This window comes from Melanerpes formicivorus, unplaced genomic scaffold (assembly GCF_026170545.1).
Source record: "Melanerpes formicivorus ecotype bairdi unplaced genomic scaffold, bMelFor1.0.p_v2 SCAF_18, whole genome shotgun sequence".
NCBI lineage: Eukaryota > Metazoa > Chordata > Aves > Piciformes > Picidae > Melanerpes > Melanerpes formicivorus.
The window spans coordinates 12,857,112-12,874,370 of NW_027142370.1; the positions used below are offsets into that span (position 1 = coordinate 12,857,112).

The window sequence follows — 17,259 nt, forward strand, 5'->3', positions numbered from 1 at the left end:
GGGCTCTAGCCATTTGGGCTGCAACCATTTTAGGACTGGTTTCCAGTAACTGAGTCTGAATTTGTAACAGCCCCAGCTCCTCGGTGTCCTTCGATACAAGCAATGTTGTGTCCCCCACCGCCTCTGGAGCTGGGATAGGGAAAATCAGTCCCCCATAGCAGTGGTGCTGAGTGGAATGCAGCATCTCTGTGAAGTGTCTTGATACTCTGAGACACTGAACAGGATAAATCCACAGACCCAGGAAGCTTGTAGAGATGCTTGGAGTGGCATCAGCATGGGAAGGCTTTCAGATGCATTTCCTTGCTGCTTCTGCTGCATTTTTCGTGCGAGCCTTTTTGGGGGACCCACGTTATTATGTGGAAGCAAAGGAGAGAGGGAAATCTACCCCTCCTGCCAAGGCTTGCACAAGTCCTGCAGCTCCTCAGTGTTGGGACCAAGAGCCTTCATCTCACATAACCACCACTGTAGCACCTACTGCCTCATCCCCTGTGCAATGGAGCTGCTCTGGTTATGTTTTGATACCATTTGTAAGTTCATTGGGGTGGCAGCTCATGCCATTTCTTAACTTTCCCTTCCCTACTGCACAATTGCCTAATAGTTTGAAATATTTATTGAGCATGCAGCTTAATTACTCCATGGATGAGCATAACATTCAATACTCCCTTGGGAATGTGGCACATGACTAATTACAGCCTTCTAATTAGCCGTGCAGTAGGCTTAGAAGAAACCTCTGAAGAGTCTGCTGAGCCCCAGCAGTGCAACAGCAAGAAGGGTGAAGAGTGCAAACCATGTGAAAGCAAAATGGATAGATAAGAAAGGAACATTTCCAGGAAATGGTGCTTGGGCACCTGAAAGTAACATTTGAGCTCACTTGGAGAGGCAGGGGAGAAGGGAGGGGAGGGGGTGGGGAGAGAAGAAAAACTGGAGAAGAAAGAAGGAGCACAAGTCCTATGAGGAGAGGCTGAGGGAGCTGGGGTCGCTTAGCCTGGAGAAGAGGAGGCTCAGGAGAGACCTTCTTGCTGTCTACAACTACCTGAAGGGAGGTTGTAGCCAGGAGGGGGTTGGTCTCTTCTGCCAGGCAATCATCAACAGAGCTAGAGGACACAGTCTCAGGCTGCACCAGGGCAGGTTTAGGCTGGATGTTAGGAAGAAGTTCTTCACAGAAAGAGAGATTGGCCATTGGAATGTGCTGCCCAGGGAGGTGGTGGAGTCACCATCCCTGGAGGTGTTTAGGAAGAGACTGGATGGGGTGCTTGGTGCCATGGTTTAGTTGATTAGATGGTGTTGGGTGATAGGTTGGACTTGATGATCTCAAAGGTCTCTTCCAACCTGGTTAATTCTATTCTATTCTATTCTATTCTATTCTATTCTATTCTATTCTATTCTATTCTACTCTACTCTACTCTACTCTACTCTACTCTACTCTACTCTACTCTACTCCATTCCATTCCATTCCATTCCATTCCATTCCATTCCATTCTAACTTCCTAAACCTTAATACAGGAAAAGACTTTGTCCCACCTGCAAAGCCTCTGCCCTCCCCTGAAGAGCTGAGGTTTGGTTATTTACATGAATGCTCATGAGTTAACCTTTCCCAATAAATCCCACTTTAGGCTGAGCATTTTGCAGTTTGAAAACTCTGGGAAAGATCCTGCACTTTTTACTTCTGGATTTTGTGGATCAGAGGCTGGAAGTGTTAGGATTCTGAACAAAAATGAACAGAAGTGGACAGCTATTTCAGACGGCACCAGAGAGAGCGCACAGCAGCGCTGCAGAGAGAGCCTGGCTGGAGGAGTCCCTGTGGAGTGCCGCTCAGCTGGCATTTCCTATGAACACCATGGGACAAAGAGCACAAGAGAAACAAACCTGCCTTTAAATGACCTCTAGGAATTAGGATTTTTCTGGTCTTCAGCTCATCATCTCCTGCCATCCACTGAGGTGGTTCATTGGTTCAGTGTTGAGTCCTGAGGAAGCCTGATAGCCTCTGGATTTCCTCTATCAGCAGGTTTTCACATGAAGGCTCATCCAATTACTGACACAGCCTTGTGCAGCATGATCTGGTCACAGCTTACTGCAGTATGGCTGTAGGTTAATGGCAATTTCCCCTTCCTGTCGCTTATTCACACTGGTGCCAAGTTCCTAAGTATTAGTTTTGAAGATCCCTGAATCTCATTAAAAAGCACAATTATTCTCAGGGAAAAGAAATCTCATTGGATTATACAAACACTGTAACTCTATTCAGAATGATTAGTGGCTTTTTAGCAGGCCACAGGAAAAAGAGAGATAAGCCTCATTCATTTAGAGGGGGAAGCATTAACTGTGTCTGAGATAACACAGTGGAGCAAGTATCTGAATGTGCAATTAATTACTTTTGTTCTGAGAGACTCGGAGATGAGCTTGCCTCTGTCCTGCTCATGTGAGTGAGTGCCTCAGGCTGTGAAGAGTTTCCTTTATAGTGGCTTGTGATGGGTTATGCCCATCCTGAAAGCAGGGCAGGAAGGGCTTGTGAGAACACTGCCCTCCCTGCAGGGGGTTCTCCCCCTGGGAAACTATTCCACTCCCCCTCCTTGTCCAGCAAGGCTATAAAAAGGAGGACGCTGCAACCATTAGCTCTCTCTTGGCCCCTGCCTTTTGCCTAGACAAGGGCTGCTGGTGGCTCCCTGCTTCTCTGCCATGTGGCCAGGCCTGATCCTTCTCCCTGCTACCGCCACACCTCTTCAAAGAGACTGGTTTTGTATTCTTATTTTTTCTCCCTTCCATCCTTGTTCCTTGCCCTTGTGAACCCTACCTCTTATTGTTACATAGATATATGTATATACACATATACATATGTATATACACACACACACACACACATATACATATATATATATATATAGTTTAAAGAAAATTCTTTACTTCTCTACTTCCAAGCCGACTCCAAATTATTTCTTGGTGGATTTGCTCCTTCCCTTTCTTTTTCCTCTCTATTGGGAAAGAGGAGGGGAGAGCAGGGGAGTGACTCTCAGCCTTGCCCCCATCTGAGCTCTTAAGTCCCAGTTAAGGCTCAAACCACCACATGGCTGCATGGCAGCAGAGAAGCTTAGCTCACCCCTTGCTTCATTCTGTTTTAGCATGAAGCATTTGTGGCTCAATTCTGTTCTGTGTTAAGTGTATTGTAGGATAGCTAGCTACATAATGACAGCAAAGTGTGGTGACCCTTCCTGCACAGTGCTGTACCCTATAGGTAATGTCCAGGTGAGGAATTCAGGAATGCAGCAGCATTCAGTTCCCAAGCTGCAGGCTGCTTTCAGGCTTCCCAAAGTGGGAGTCCGGAGTTGTGACCCTGAATCTCGAATCCAGAATGCTGCCAGTGCAGGTGAGGGATTGTGCTTCTGGAAACAAGACTCTCCTCTTCCATACAAAGCCACTGCTGTGAGCTGTGGACACAGCTGGTGAATCCTCAGCACATTACTGACCTTGACTCCCCCTGCCTGTTCCTGTTTTCCCATGCAGGCTGACACAAAGTGCTGTCCAGAACAAAAGGCTGAGCACTCCTGACTTTACAAGCCTCAGCTTAAGACAGTTTTATCAAAACAATATGCTGCAGTAGTCCTTCCTAATGTGGCAATTTCACACTTAAATATGTCCATAAATGCTGATGTTCTCGTGCTGGGAGCACCGGGAGGGCAGGCTTTTCACTGCAGAACCATCTTGAAACTCCTCACCTTCTCTTGAAGCAGGCTTTTCAGGTAGCATCATGTTAACATAGAATCATAGAATCAATGAAGTTGGAAAAGACCTCAAAGATCATAAAGTCCAACTTGTCACCACAGACCTCATGCCTACTAAACCATGGCACCAAGTGCCACATCAAATCCCCTCTTGAACACCTCCAGAGATGGTGACTCCACCACCTCCCTGGGCAGCACATTCCAATGGCCAATTACTCTCTCTGGGAAGAACTTTCTCCTCACCTCCAGCCTAAACTTCCCCTGGTGCAGCTTGAGACTGTGTCCTCTTGTTCTGGTGCTGGTTGCCTGGGAGAAGAGACCAATCCCCTCCTGGCTACAACTTCCTTTCAGGTAGTTGTAGAGAGCAATAAGGTCTCCCCTGATCCTCCTCTTCTCCAGGCTAAGCAACCCCAGCTCCCTCAGCCTCTCCTCACAGGGCTGTGCTCGAGGCCTCTCCCCAGCCTCATTGCCCTTCTCTGGACACGTTCAAGTGTCTCATTGTCCTTCTAAAATTGAGGAGCCCAGAACTGGACACAGTGCTCAATGTGTGGCCTAACCAGTGCTGAGTACAGGGGCACTATGACTTCCCTGCTCCTGCTGGCCACACTATTCTTGATGCAGGCCAGGATGCCATTGGCTTTCTTGGTCATCTGGGCACACTGCTGGCTCATGTTCAGCCAGCTGTCAATCAGTACCCCCAGGTCCCTTTCTGTTTGCCTGCTCTCCAGCCACTCCAACCCCAGCCTGTAGGGGTCCTCACCTTCTCTTGAAGCAGGCTTTTCAGGTAGCATCATGTTAACATCACTACACAGCTTCCAAACTGAGCTCACTTCAGCACAGCCACTTCAAGGGGGTGGGCAGAAGAGGACCTTCACCTGATCTCCTCAGCTTCTAGAACATGCCCAGCTTTGTGGAGTAGAGTGAGTCAAGCTGACTGAGTATGGCCAAATGCCCACAAAGGGAATTAAGAGTTGGTTAGCAGCACACTGTAAAACACCCAGACTTCCTGTGTAAACAAGGCCAGCACTAGTAAAATGCAACAGAAAGGAAAAGAAAAGGACTAATGTTACTTCCACCAATAAGTTTGGAATAAGTTTGGCCATTCCTTTAATGGCCCAGTGATGAACTGTTAACATAGCTGGATAGTTTAAGCTGATCCAACCCTAAATAGAAATCAGGTTCTTGGCTTTGTGAAGCATCACTTGACACACACATCTCTCACACCCCACAGTGAATATCCTCCCTATTCCCTGTGCATCATTTCCAATTTCCCTTCTTTTGTGTGACTAATGAGACAAGGTAATGCTTCAGTTAAGAGAAATTAAGATTCAAATAGCTGGGAAGAGAGATAAATCAGTCTGGTGCATTTTCTCTGCCTTTGTTTGGGAAGGGCTCTAGGTCTTAAAGCTGCAAGGTTTAGGAAAGTCCCAGCAATAGTGCAGACAAAAGTGAACATCACACACAGAGAGAAAAGTATGAACACAAACTTCCCACACTGGCCTAGTCCCGTGGGGTTTAGACCCTTCAAATACTTGTGGACATTTACCATATTTCCCCTTAAGTCATCATTTGGCTAAGCTTATCCACACTTAGCCCTCTTAGTCTTTCCTTATAAATCAAGCTCTACAACCCATGCTTACTGTTGTTACTTTCATCTGAAGCTTTGCCAGTTTGATGACATCCTCCTGGGATCAAGGTTTATTCCCAGCTTTGCAGACAGAACCATAATCGTCGCTTCTTCCAGGGTTGAACCCAAAGCTGGAGTCCATGATGCTTAAAAAAGAAGGGATAGTGAACACTTCTGAGGTGCAGGGAAAGCTGTGGGAACTGTGCACAGACTGCTGTCCTCAGAGAGGGTTCATACCAGAGGGGAAGTGTTCTCTGCTAGAATCAATTTTCCATGTGGATAATGCATCGATGGATTAAGTAATTTAGAGTGATAGAACGGAATCAGGGAACAGTTTGGGTTGAAAGGGACCTTAAAAATAAGATCCCTCTGCCATGAGCAGGGATAAAACTTTGCAGTCTGGTTGTCAGTCCTTGAGGTGAGAGACAGTATGTGGAGGAAAATTCAAAGGAAAGGAGCTGCCCAGTGGAATGGGAAGTGGAAAGAAATGAGCCTGTGCTTTCCCAGTCTCAATCTCTGGGCTGGAAACTCTCAACTGCTTTTGGACCAGGCAGCACCAACTGAGAAATTCTGTGAGTGAAAAATAAATAGAGCTGGTGTAAAACCAAACCTCAGTGAAATTAGAAAGTGAGTGCATGCAGGGAGTGAAGGTGATGTCATCTGGATACAAGCAGGGCACACAGCTAATTCAGACTGGCTTGAAGGGGTGCAGGCAGAGTGAAAGCTCCCTAAGCCTGGGGGCAAAGCAAAATGATCAATGGCAAAGCACAGCCTTGGAGAGGAAAGAGGGAACTGCAGAGCTTCTGCTGAGATTGGTGGCAAGCCTCGGTGGGAGGTGAAGGTGTAGAGAGTATTTGACACTGCAGGAAAATGCCCAAGGCTTGCTGACTCTGCCTCTGTTGACCTTCAGCATTGAAACAGATCTGCTGAACCTACAGTAGCTCCCAGGAAGACATGGTGTGATTTACCTCCTTTTAAACCTTTGCATTTCCTGTGGTTTGGGGTGAGTGGCAAAATGGATTTACCTGCAGGGTGTAGGCTTTCTCGTTCTGAGCATGAACTACACTTTGTCAGCGCTCCCTCCTGAGTAAGGGGACGTTGCAAGTCTCACCCACAACCTAGACAGTAAAATAAGCCAGACTATGAGGCACTTTGCTCATCCAGACTTCTCCTTCAACCTCACAACTCACAGGCTTCTTCCTTGCTGTGAGAAATTGATGAAGTTAAACCTGCTGCCTTTTTTCTTTTGGTCTGTCCACTGGATTACCAGGAAAATGTTTTCTACAAACTCAGTGCAGAGAGAAGTTACATTTTTTTTTCTTCCTTCTTCTTTCCAAGGCCAGTAGAATCAAATTCTGTCAGTGAGAGATCTTCTAAAATACATTGTCAGATGTTGCTCATTTCCATGTGAAACAGGATCTGCTCAGCCAAATATGCATGGCCTGTTTGTTCCATGCTGTGCAAAGTGCTTATGGTGGGATGCTGTCGTTGGCCAAATGAAAAATGAAGGCTCAGCTCCAAAATCTTAGTCACTGTTATTCTGGAGATGTGGAATCTCAAGGGGAAAAAAAAAACCAAACCCAAGGCTGTCCTTTTTCTTTTATATTAAGAAACCACAAGGGCCCAGGATGACCATTCAAGGTAATTAAATGCAGTGGCTTCTTACAAAGAGTTTCTTTAGTTTTCCCTGAGTAATTGCCATCACAAAGATAACCTCGTTGCTATTAAGTGGAAGGTAAAAATTTTGCTTTCAAACTTGTGAAAAGAAGGGGGGGAAAAAAGCTATGTGAGGCATGTTCAAAGATTTCTTGTGCTTAGCATCTTCGGGGAACCATCTTTGGTGGTGCTTCAAGGGGCACCAGGGTCCAAGGCCCATCTGGATGTGTTCCTCTGTGAAGAACTTTCTCCTCACCTGGAGCCTAAATTTCCCCTGGTGCAGTTTGAGATTGTGTCCTCTTGTTCTGGTGCTGATTGTCTGGGAGAAGAGACCAACCCCCTCCTGGCCACAACCACCCTTCAGGTAGCTGTAGAGAGCAAGAAGGTCTCCCCTGAGCCTCCTCTTCTCCAGGCTAAACAACCCCAGCTCCCTCAGCCTCTCCTCATAGGGCTGTGCTCAAGGCCTCTCCCCAGCCTTGTTGCCCTTCTCTGGACACGTTCAAGAGTCTCAATGTCCTTCTTAAATTGAGGGGCCCAGAACTGGACACAGTACTCAAGGTGTGATGAAGGCAGAACCAATCCAGCTCTGAAATGACATTGTTACCAATCTCTTTAAAGTCCTGCAATAGCTTAAATTTGTCTCAGTGTGCTCTGTCATCAAGCACTGTGTATAAACACATCTCTTCCTCCAAAACCATAACTTCTGCTCAGTTGGCACCATATTGAAAAGATGATATTTTTCCTCCCCCAAAGTCACCAGTGCCATCAGTAATTTCATTTCCCAGTGACTCTGAGCTCATTTGGTTTTGATGCAGTCTTTTGCAGAACCAATTTGGGAATTTGAATGCAAATCCTAGCACATTATTTTGCTGTGTGTTTTCAAGCTTAGGAAGGGCAGAAATATTCCTGTGCACAGACAAGCTTAATGACACCTTTTGTATTTTCCTTTTCAAGAGGCATTTGTCCCCTGAAGAGTTCCAGGAAGTCTTCAAAATGAGCATCGAGGAGTTTGATCGTCTGGCACTTTGGAAGCGGAACGACCTGAAGAAAAAGGCCCTGCTTTTCTAGCCCCTCCCAGATAAAAATATGTGCTTAATCAAACCAGAAATAGTCTTGCCAGAACTATCACGTGCACTTGCTGTTGAACCATTGTCCGGCTTCATTGTGTCAGTTTGTGTTGGGGGAAACAGGACGGATTAGGTGGCGGTGCGTGGGGGGATGCGGAGGGTTTGCTAACCTTGCACGACCCATTGGTTTTGTCAGCGGCTCCTGGTCCTACCCGGTTTACAGCCTGCAAAAAAAAACTCTAGCTTGGAATTTATCATGGCTTGCAGTTATTGCCAGGTGCAATCAGAAATTCTGAAAGGAAGAGAAAAAGAGAAAAAAAAAGCAAAGCAACCAACCAACCAAAAGCGTAGCGGTGACAACAGAAACGCGTCCACCGTTTCGTTCCGTTGAGTTCGACACCACCATTCTTGTCACAAAACATTTCCCAGCAGGCTCTCACTTGCTGCTAAAAGTATGGGAAAAGCCAAAGAGAAGCATGGCCACAAGCAATTCTTGCAGCTGGTTTGGCTTTTTTTTTTTGTGTGTGTGTGGTACTTTTTAATAATGGAAGCAGAACTATGGAAGCACCTTAATTCTATTTCTTATATTTAGACACAGCCTGCTCTCTAGGAGGTCGTATTTGCCTAGAAGGTAACAAGCTATCTTTAATTACAACACCCAGAGGATTTATTTTATTACAAATATATTGTGACATGAAGCAACCCTAATGAGGAAAATTGTGTGCAGACCTACTTAAAAAATGTTGTCCCATTCATCAGGAAAACTGAAGCCTTACTCAGAAGTGGTTTGAGAGTGTGTTGTGCCAGCTGACTGTGTGTTCCTACTGGCCTGGGGTGTCTGGAGAACTTTTTTTTTCTGCATTTCCTGCTGATCAATATACCATGCAACCATGATTATATGGAGGTAGAATCTATCTGCCTAGCTATCTATAACAGGATTCCTTTCATCAATATATATCCTAAGTGAAAACATTCTTCCTCCACTTCCTGGCTGTGCACGATTAGCCATGGGATCTGTGATGGCGATTGGTAGGTGTGGGAATGGAACAGTTCAGCATAAGATGTAACACACAATAAAAAAGAGCTTGGTGTGCTCCTATCAGTAATACATCCACTTACAATCTGCTAGGTGAAAGCCTCATGCACTACTATTTGCATGTCTCTGTACAAATCAGTTTAAATGCACCAAACCTCTGTGACACTGGGGCAGTATCTTGACGCTGCCTTTAAATAACAGGTAAAGCTAACAAAGCTCCAAGCCTTTGCTATGAGCATTAGACCTCAATATCTCTTCCAGCTGAAAGACTGTTAAATGATTTCAGAAGTATGGTTGCTGACAAAGAGTGTTTTGAAGTGAGTCGCACGCGTTGCAAGATGCTAAAAGAGGGTAACAAAAAAAAACAACCCAGTACATTTTCCAGCCATGTGTCAGTATTCTGCATTTTTACTGCCTTGGATGTTTGTACTCACTCCCTCCTTCACTTTGTCTTTTTTGCATTTCCTTAAGGTAACTGGTTACTGTATGCACTACAACACTTCTTCAACTGACCCAGCACTGGAAAAACCATAGCGTTCAACTTGCCTTCTTCCAACCAACCACCTTTCAAAGTCTGTGCTGTTGGAAATAAATATTTTCTCATGACCCTAAATGTTTTGTCTGATGATACAAATGTTTAAAAAAAAAATAATAATAAATCATTCAAACAAAGATAGAGCTCAATGGCTTGGCTGATGTGTGGATAATTGTTAGATTGTAGTGCTGCCCTGGAGAGGGCACTCCCATGAGAGAATGGAATGGGATGGGATGGGATGGAATGGAATGGAATGGAATACAGTAGAATAGAATAGAGTAGAATAGAGTAGAATAGAATAGAATAGAATAGAATAGAATAGAATAGAATAGAATAGAATTAGAATGGAATTAGAATGGAATAGAATAGAATTAGAATAGAATAGAATTAGCCTAGCCTAGCCTAGCCTAGCCTAGCCTAGCCTAGCCTAGCCTAGCCTAGAATAGAATAGAATAGAATAGAATAGAATAGAATAGAATAGAATAGACCAGACCAGGTTAGAAGAGACCTTCCAGATCATCATGTCCAACCTATTATCCAACACCACCCAACCAACTAAACCATGCAACCAAGCACCCCATCAAGTCTCTTCTACACCTCCAGTGATGGTGACTCCACCACCTCCCTGGGCAGCACATTCCAATGGCCAATCTCTCTTTCTATGAAGAACTTCTTCCTAACATCCAGACTAAACCTCCCCTGGCACAACTTGAGATTGTGTCCTCTTGTTCTGGTGCTGGTTGCCTGGGAGAAGAGACCATCCCCCACCTGTGTACAACCTCCCTTCAGGTAGCTGTAGAGAGCAATAAGGTCACCCCTGAGTCTCCTCTTCTCCAGGCTAAGCAACCCCAGCTCCCTCAGCCTCTCCTCGTAGGGCCTGCACTCCAAACCCCTCCCCAGCTTTGTTGCCCTTCTCTGGACACATTCCAGCAACTCAACATCTTTCCTGAACTGAGGGGCCCAGAATTAATTATATTAATGTAATTAATAGACAGAATTATAGAGTGGTCTGGGTTGGAAGGGACCTCCGAATGTCATCCAGTCCAATCCCCTCTGCAGTCAGCAGGGACATCCCCAACTAGATCAGGTTGCCCAGAGCCCTGTCAAGCCTAACCTTGAATATCTCCAGGATAGGGCCCCAGCCTCCTCCCTGATTTGCATTAGCTTGGCACCAGGCAAATATACCAGGGTAAAAGGGCCATAAAATAAGTAGTGCTGTAATTCACTGCTATGTTTCCTGTACATCACCTAAACTCTGTAAACCAGAGCATGACATCCCAGAAACACTCCTGCATCTAAAATTTGTCATGTTTTCCCCATTTAAAGTCTGCAGATTGGAATTTTAGTCATAAAGTCTTCTTTCAGGAGTGTCTTATTAAATGCAGATAGAGCAACATGTGCATAATCAATATCGAGGTTTGTTTCTAGAGCTCCATATGCTAATCTGAAATAGCAGTTTGGAATGGAGAATGCATTTCAGGGTGATGAGAGAAACCTTTGCCAGCATATTCCATCTGACAGCGTGGTCCAGCGTTGGCAGGAACAAACTGAGAGTCTCCACAAATCATCAGCTGTGGGGTAGATAATGCTCTTTAGAGTTACTAAGATGTTCTTCCCTTTCCTTGTCTTGGAGGCATGCTGTCTCGCAGCACTCTGGTACACAGGTCACAAGGATCAATGCAGCTCCTGGAGTGACCTGCTTTGATTGGTGTACAAGCAGCGAGGGTATTCTGTCAGATTTGATTCTCACCCTGGGATCTGAAGTGTATGTCTCAGCTGTGCAGGACAACCCTGACGTGTGATCTAATCCTCACCTCATGTATTTTAAAGCAGGCATGCCTCAAACGCAGCGACGAAAGAGCCAACTGATTTCATCATCAGAGTCTTTGGAGACAAAGGAACACATGGATTTTTGTGGTTGCTGAGGAATATCTAGCCAACAATTCCAGATAGGAAACCAAGCATGCCAGATTGCCATTAGAACTGTCTGAGGAGGCTGGACATTTTTGTCTGACTTTCTGCTATTTCTTTTCCTTGTGGTTCAGGGGAGAACTCTGAAAACTGCAATTGCAGAAACAAGAAAACGCATGGCTGTGAGAAGCTGCTTGGAATCTAGTAACCCTCTGAGAGCAGGCTTGCATTTCTTCTTCATCTCCAGGCCACCTCTGAGGTATGGCCAAATCCTGGCAGGTTCTCAGGAAGTCCTGCCTCAGGTTTTTGGAGTCTTTGTCTCACTTCTCTTTATTTTAGAATAAACTTAGAATAAACCAAACCAGGTTGGAAGAGACCTTCAAGATCATCGTGTCCAACCCATCAACCGATCCAACCCACCCAAACAGCTAACCCATGGCACCATGGCACTTCTATATCCTGTTAGAAAAGGGGGTGCTCAGTAAAATTCACCCCTTCAAAACCTTGGATCTCAGTAGTTTGCTTCACTGATAAGGGAGCACACACAGCAAAATAAAGTTTGTTGGGTTAAAGCAGCTAATTATTATCCCCTCCTCACAGCCACCACCTCTGTGAGTTACAGCTGAGAGAGTTAGAGCTAAGTGAAATAGAGCTAAGAGGTGTGTGTTGTTCAGAGTATTCTCACCTGCATGGTTTAAAGTGTTCTCTTCCTACCAGTGTTTGACATCTTGACTACTCAAGCTGGGGTTCTTCAGCCTGAAGAAGAGGAGGCTCAGGGCAGACCTTCTTGCTCTCTACAACTACCTGAAAGGAGGTTGTAGCCAGGTGGGGGTTGGTCTCTTCTCCCAGGCAGCAAGCAACAGAACAAGACACAGTCTCAAGCTGTGGCAGGGGAAGTTTAGGTTCGAGGTGAGGAGAAAGTTCTTCCCAGAAAGAGGAATTGGCCATTGGAATGTGCTGCCCAGGGAGGTGTTGGAGTCCCCATCCCTGGAGGTGTTCAGAAAAGGATTGGATGTTGCACTTGGAGCCATTGTTTAGTTGTCAGGAGATGTTAGGTATTTGGTAATAGATTGGACTTGATGATATCTGAGGTCTTTTCCAACCTGGTCGATTCTGTGATACTCTGCAAATCCAAAGCAGACAGAAGCAATATATCCCACTGATGACTCAAGGCTTAAGGAAGAGGTTTAGTGTCTCTGCTCTGATGTCTTTACCGTTGGTTAGAAGTCTGGATATCCCTGATTTCTGTTTCTGGATCTTATTATATTTCTCCTCTGAATTATTTGTTGTCAGCCTGTTGTCTCCACTCCCTGTGATGCACTCCTTTATGACACCCCTAGCTCACCTCTCCACTAAAAAGGGCAATTTTTTCCCCCCAACATTAGAACCTTTCTTTACCCTTGAGAATCCTTCTGCAAGCTCCTCCCTGCCCGTTGTATTCAGCTGGCCTGGCAGAATAAAGGCATTAGAGGAGCAGCTTTGTATCCACCACATTCTGTCAATCATTGAAAGATCTTTTGCACAGGGGAAGAAGAAAGGTAAGAACAAATGTGACTTTTTTAATTACAAATTAGCTACAGGCTACAGGCTGGGGTCAGAGTGGCTGAGAGCTCCCAAACAGAGAGGGACCTGGGGGTGCTGATCGACAGCCACCTGAATATGAGCCAACAGTGTGCCCAGGTGGCCAGGAGGGCCAATGGCATCCTGGCCTGCATTAGGAATAGTGTGGCCAGCAGGAGCAGGGAAGTCATATTGCCTCTGTACTCTGCTTTGGTTAGGCCGCACCTTGAGTCCTGTGTCCAGTTCTGGGCCCCTCAGTTTAAGAAAGACATCGAAACACTTGAACGTGTCCAGAGAAGGGCAACAAGGCTGGGGAGAGGCCTTGGGCACAGCCCTGTGAGGAGAGGCTGAGGAAGCTGGGGTTGTTTAGCCTGGAGAAGAGGAGGCTCAGGGGTGACCTCATTGCTCTCTACAGCTACCTGAAAGGTGGTTGTAGCCAGGAAGCGGTTGGTCTCTTCTCCCAGGCAACCAGCACCAGAACAAGGGGACACAGTCTCAAGCTGCGCCAGGGGAGGTTTAGACTCGAGGTGAGGAGGAAGTTCTGCGAGTCGTTCGTCATTGGAACGGGTTGCCCAGGGAGGTGGTTGAGTCATCGACCCTGGAGGCGTTCAAGAGGAGATTGGATGTGGCACTTGGTGCCATGGTCTAGTCATGGGGTCTGTGTTGATAGGTTGGACTCGATGATCCTCGAGGTCCTTTCCAACCTAAGTGATACTGTGATACTGTGATACTGTGAAATATGCATGCCTAAGCCCTGCTTGAGCTGGTCTCACCACTGCAAGGCTTTGAGAGTTTTTTGCTCTCCAGGCTGGACATGCTTCTGAACTCTGGCATAAAAGTCATTGCAACTTTTTTACACCAGTACCTATATTTTTCTTTTTTTTTTTCTCTTCTATTAACAGATAATTAAATAGGTGCCAGAGCTGACAGCAAATTAACCAGCTCAGGCTGGTAATGGTCTGTCTGGATTTCCTTACAGTTCTCTGCCTGGAATAATTCCTGTGGGGCAACCAGGCTGGTACCTTTCAACTCACTTGACAACTTTGTTAGTCAGACGTTAAAACCAATCCTGTCTGGAGTGCAGACACTTTGGGCACCCCAGATCTTGCCAATTTGATCATGGACATCTTCCAACACCCAGCTAATTTTTGATAGATGGAAGTGCCTGCAGGACTTTATGACTCACTGTACAAGCATCAAATTGTTCAAACTGCCTTGTTTTTTTTCCCCTGAATCCTTTGTTTTTTTCTCAGTGTAACAACTGGTTATTTTCACAGTGTAATAACAATAGCATAAGAATCAAAGGCTACTGAAATAGTGTATTCCATTTTAAGTGGCACAGAAGGGAAAATGAAATTTATTTTCAGGCTAGAGGCTGAAATTGAAGGGTTCTGCAGAAGAATGCTCTGTTGCCACCAGGACTCTGCTGCTGTAGGCTATTCTGAGGTGCTGAATTTCAGGGCAAACATCTTCCTTTAGGGTCTATAAATGGTTTTGGAAATGTTCTATAAAAACATAAGTCCCATAAATCATGTGCTTGCACTTTACCTTTGTACCTCTGAAATAGGCTCACACCTAATTTAGCAAACTTCAGGCCTTCTACACTCGGGAGGTGACTGAAATTAGCATTCCAGTGCTAACTGATTTCAATCAGTGTGGCAACACTGTTGCTATTCTGAAAGTAGAAGTGTTTGTGAACGTTTTGGTGAAGCCTGATTTGTTTATGTCTAAATGGCAAAGCACGTACTGGGAGAACTTCAGTAAGCAATAAAGAGGCCCAATACTTGCAAACCACACCTTGCAAAGATGCCAGCAGTGTGCCCAGGTGGCCAAGAAGGACAATGGCATCCTGGCCTGCATCAAGAATAGTGTGGCCAGTAGGAGCAGGGAAGTCATTCTGCCCTGTATTCTGCTTTGGTTAGGCCACACCTTGAGTCCTGTGTCCAGTTCTGGGCCCCTCAGTTTAAGAAGGACATTGAGATGCTTGAACATGTCCAGAGAAGGGCAACAAGGCTGGGGAGAGGCCTTGAGCACAGCCCTACGAGGAGAGGCTGAGGGAGCTGGGATTGTTTAGCCTGGAGAAGAGGAGGCTCAGGAGAGACTTTATTGCTATCTATAACTACCTGAAGGGAGGTTGTAGCCAGGTGGGGATTGGTTCGCAACCAGCACCAGAACAAGAGGACACAGTCTCAAGCTGCACCAGGGGAGGTTTAGGCTGGAGGTGAGGAGAAAGTTCTTCCCAGAGAGAGTTGCTAGCCATTGGAATGTGCTGCCCAGGGAGGTGGTGGACTCACCATCCTTGGAGGTGTTCAAGAGGGGATTGGACGTGGCACTTGGTGCCATGGTCTAGTAGCCATGAGGCGTTGGGTGACAGGTTGGACTTGATGATCTTTGAGGTCTTTTCCAACCTTGTTGATTCTATGATTCTATGCTTTCCATCATCAGACCTTGACTTCCAAACCCTTTCCAGAAGGCAAGCATTACCTTACGCTGTCCAGAAGGTAAACAGATGCATAAATAAGTTATTTTTCTTTCAAAAGCCTTCCAGATCATCGAGTTAAGTGGAAAAACTGGAAAGAGCTTTTGGAGCAGAAGAGCAGAGCTTTGTTGTCTTTGAAAGTATCATTAAAAGCAAACATGGCCAAGTTTTCTTGCAGGAATCACAAAATTACTCATGTGAAATAGAGAGATGTGGCATCACCTGGAGTCAGCTCAAGAGTAAATAAAGTATAAATAAGAAGGAACTTAAAGGAGCTTTTCCAGTGCTTGAGGCAGTGTTCTCCTGCAGGTGCAAAGATGCACTGTAGAAAGGGTGTAAGGAGGGAATGGACAGGCTCTGCCCACTTGCTCCCTGTGATAGGACAAGCAGCAATGGATGTGAGCTGCAGCACAGGAGGTTCCACCTCAACACTAAGGGGAACTTCTTTACTGTTAAGGGTCCCAGAGCACTGGAACAGGCTCCCCAGAGAGGTTGTGGAGTCTCCTTCTCTGGAGACTTTCAAGGCCTGTCTGGATGTGTTCCTGTGTGACCTGAGCTATACTGTATGGTCCTGCTCTGGCAGGGGGGTTGGACTCGATGATCTCTTTGGGTCCCTTCCAACCCCTGACATCCTGTGATCCTGAGTGATTCTGTGAACAGCCTGGGATGTTTGTCTGACCCGTGGAGACTTTCAGCAGAATCACACAGGCATTGTTTTGACAGGTGATCGGTTGGAGAACTGCCTGTTCCCTGATCTTGATGATAAAGGAGAGGGCAGGTGTAGAGTTTCATACCTTGTTGAACAATGCTGGGGGGGGGAAAAGAGGTAGGGAAGGGCTGAGCTCCCATTTTTGGCTCAGACTTGCTTGAATTCAAAGACAGCAAGGGCAAGGAGGTGAGATTTACAGGAAATCTTCTCCCAGTGTGTTCAACATTAATTAAAAAAAGAATAAATAAACCAATGAGACTAGGATTATTTTATTGCTTTAAATTTGTCCTACCCAAAGACAGAGCTGCTTTTTCAGTGATGCTGGGGGTTTCATGTGCAAATAATGAAAGGGTGTTAACATAGCATTTAGAAAATGTCAGGTGCTAAATGCTAAGCCCACCAAGATCAGTGGCAATCTTCCTTCCACAAGACCACAAAGGGCAGGGTATGGAGAATTTCTTCTAAAGCTGAAATCAGAAGGATCAGAAGGAAGGATTCTTTGCTTCTGTTTAGCTTAGATGGAAAAATATGAATGGGAAGTAACCACTTTTAGCTACACACTCAGGTGTGTGTGCTAGAGGGTAGGGAGGCTTTGCAGCAGGACCTGGGCAGGTTAGACTGCTGCAACAAGGCTCATTGTATGGAGTTTAACAAGGCCAAGTGCCAGGTCCATCTCCTGGCTCACAACAACCCCATGGTGAGCTACAGAATCACAGTATCACAGTATCACTTAGGTTGGAAAGGACCTCGAGGATCATCGAGTCCAACCTATCGACACAGACCCCATGACTAGACCATGGCACCAAGTGCCATGTACAGACTTGGGGATGTGTGGTTGGAAAGCTGCAAATTGGAGAGGGACCTGGGGGTGTTGGTTGACAGTCAGTTGAACCTGAGTCAGCAGTGCCCAGGTAGCCAAGAAGGCCAATGGCATCCTGACTTGGATTAGAGACAGGGTGGGCAGCA

General features: G+C 45.9%; 1 protein-coding gene across 12 annotated transcripts in view; it reads left to right on the forward strand.

Annotated features, from left to right (window-relative positions):
• Nucleotides 1–9,712, forward strand: part of ABLIM2 (actin binding LIM protein family member 2) — a 152,244-nt gene extending 142,532 nt beyond the window's left edge. For all 12 annotated transcript variants that reach the window (XM_068149656.1, XM_068149658.1, XM_068149660.1 and 9 more), the window contains one exon: nucleotides 7,951–9,712. In XM_068149656.1, coding sequence (XP_068005757.1) covers nucleotides 7,951–8,064 — 114 coding nt within the window. In that variant the 3' untranslated portion in view covers nucleotides 8,065–9,712. The remainder of the gene's footprint in view (nucleotides 1–7,950) is intronic.
• Nucleotides 9,713–17,259: the final 7,547 nt, after the last annotated feature.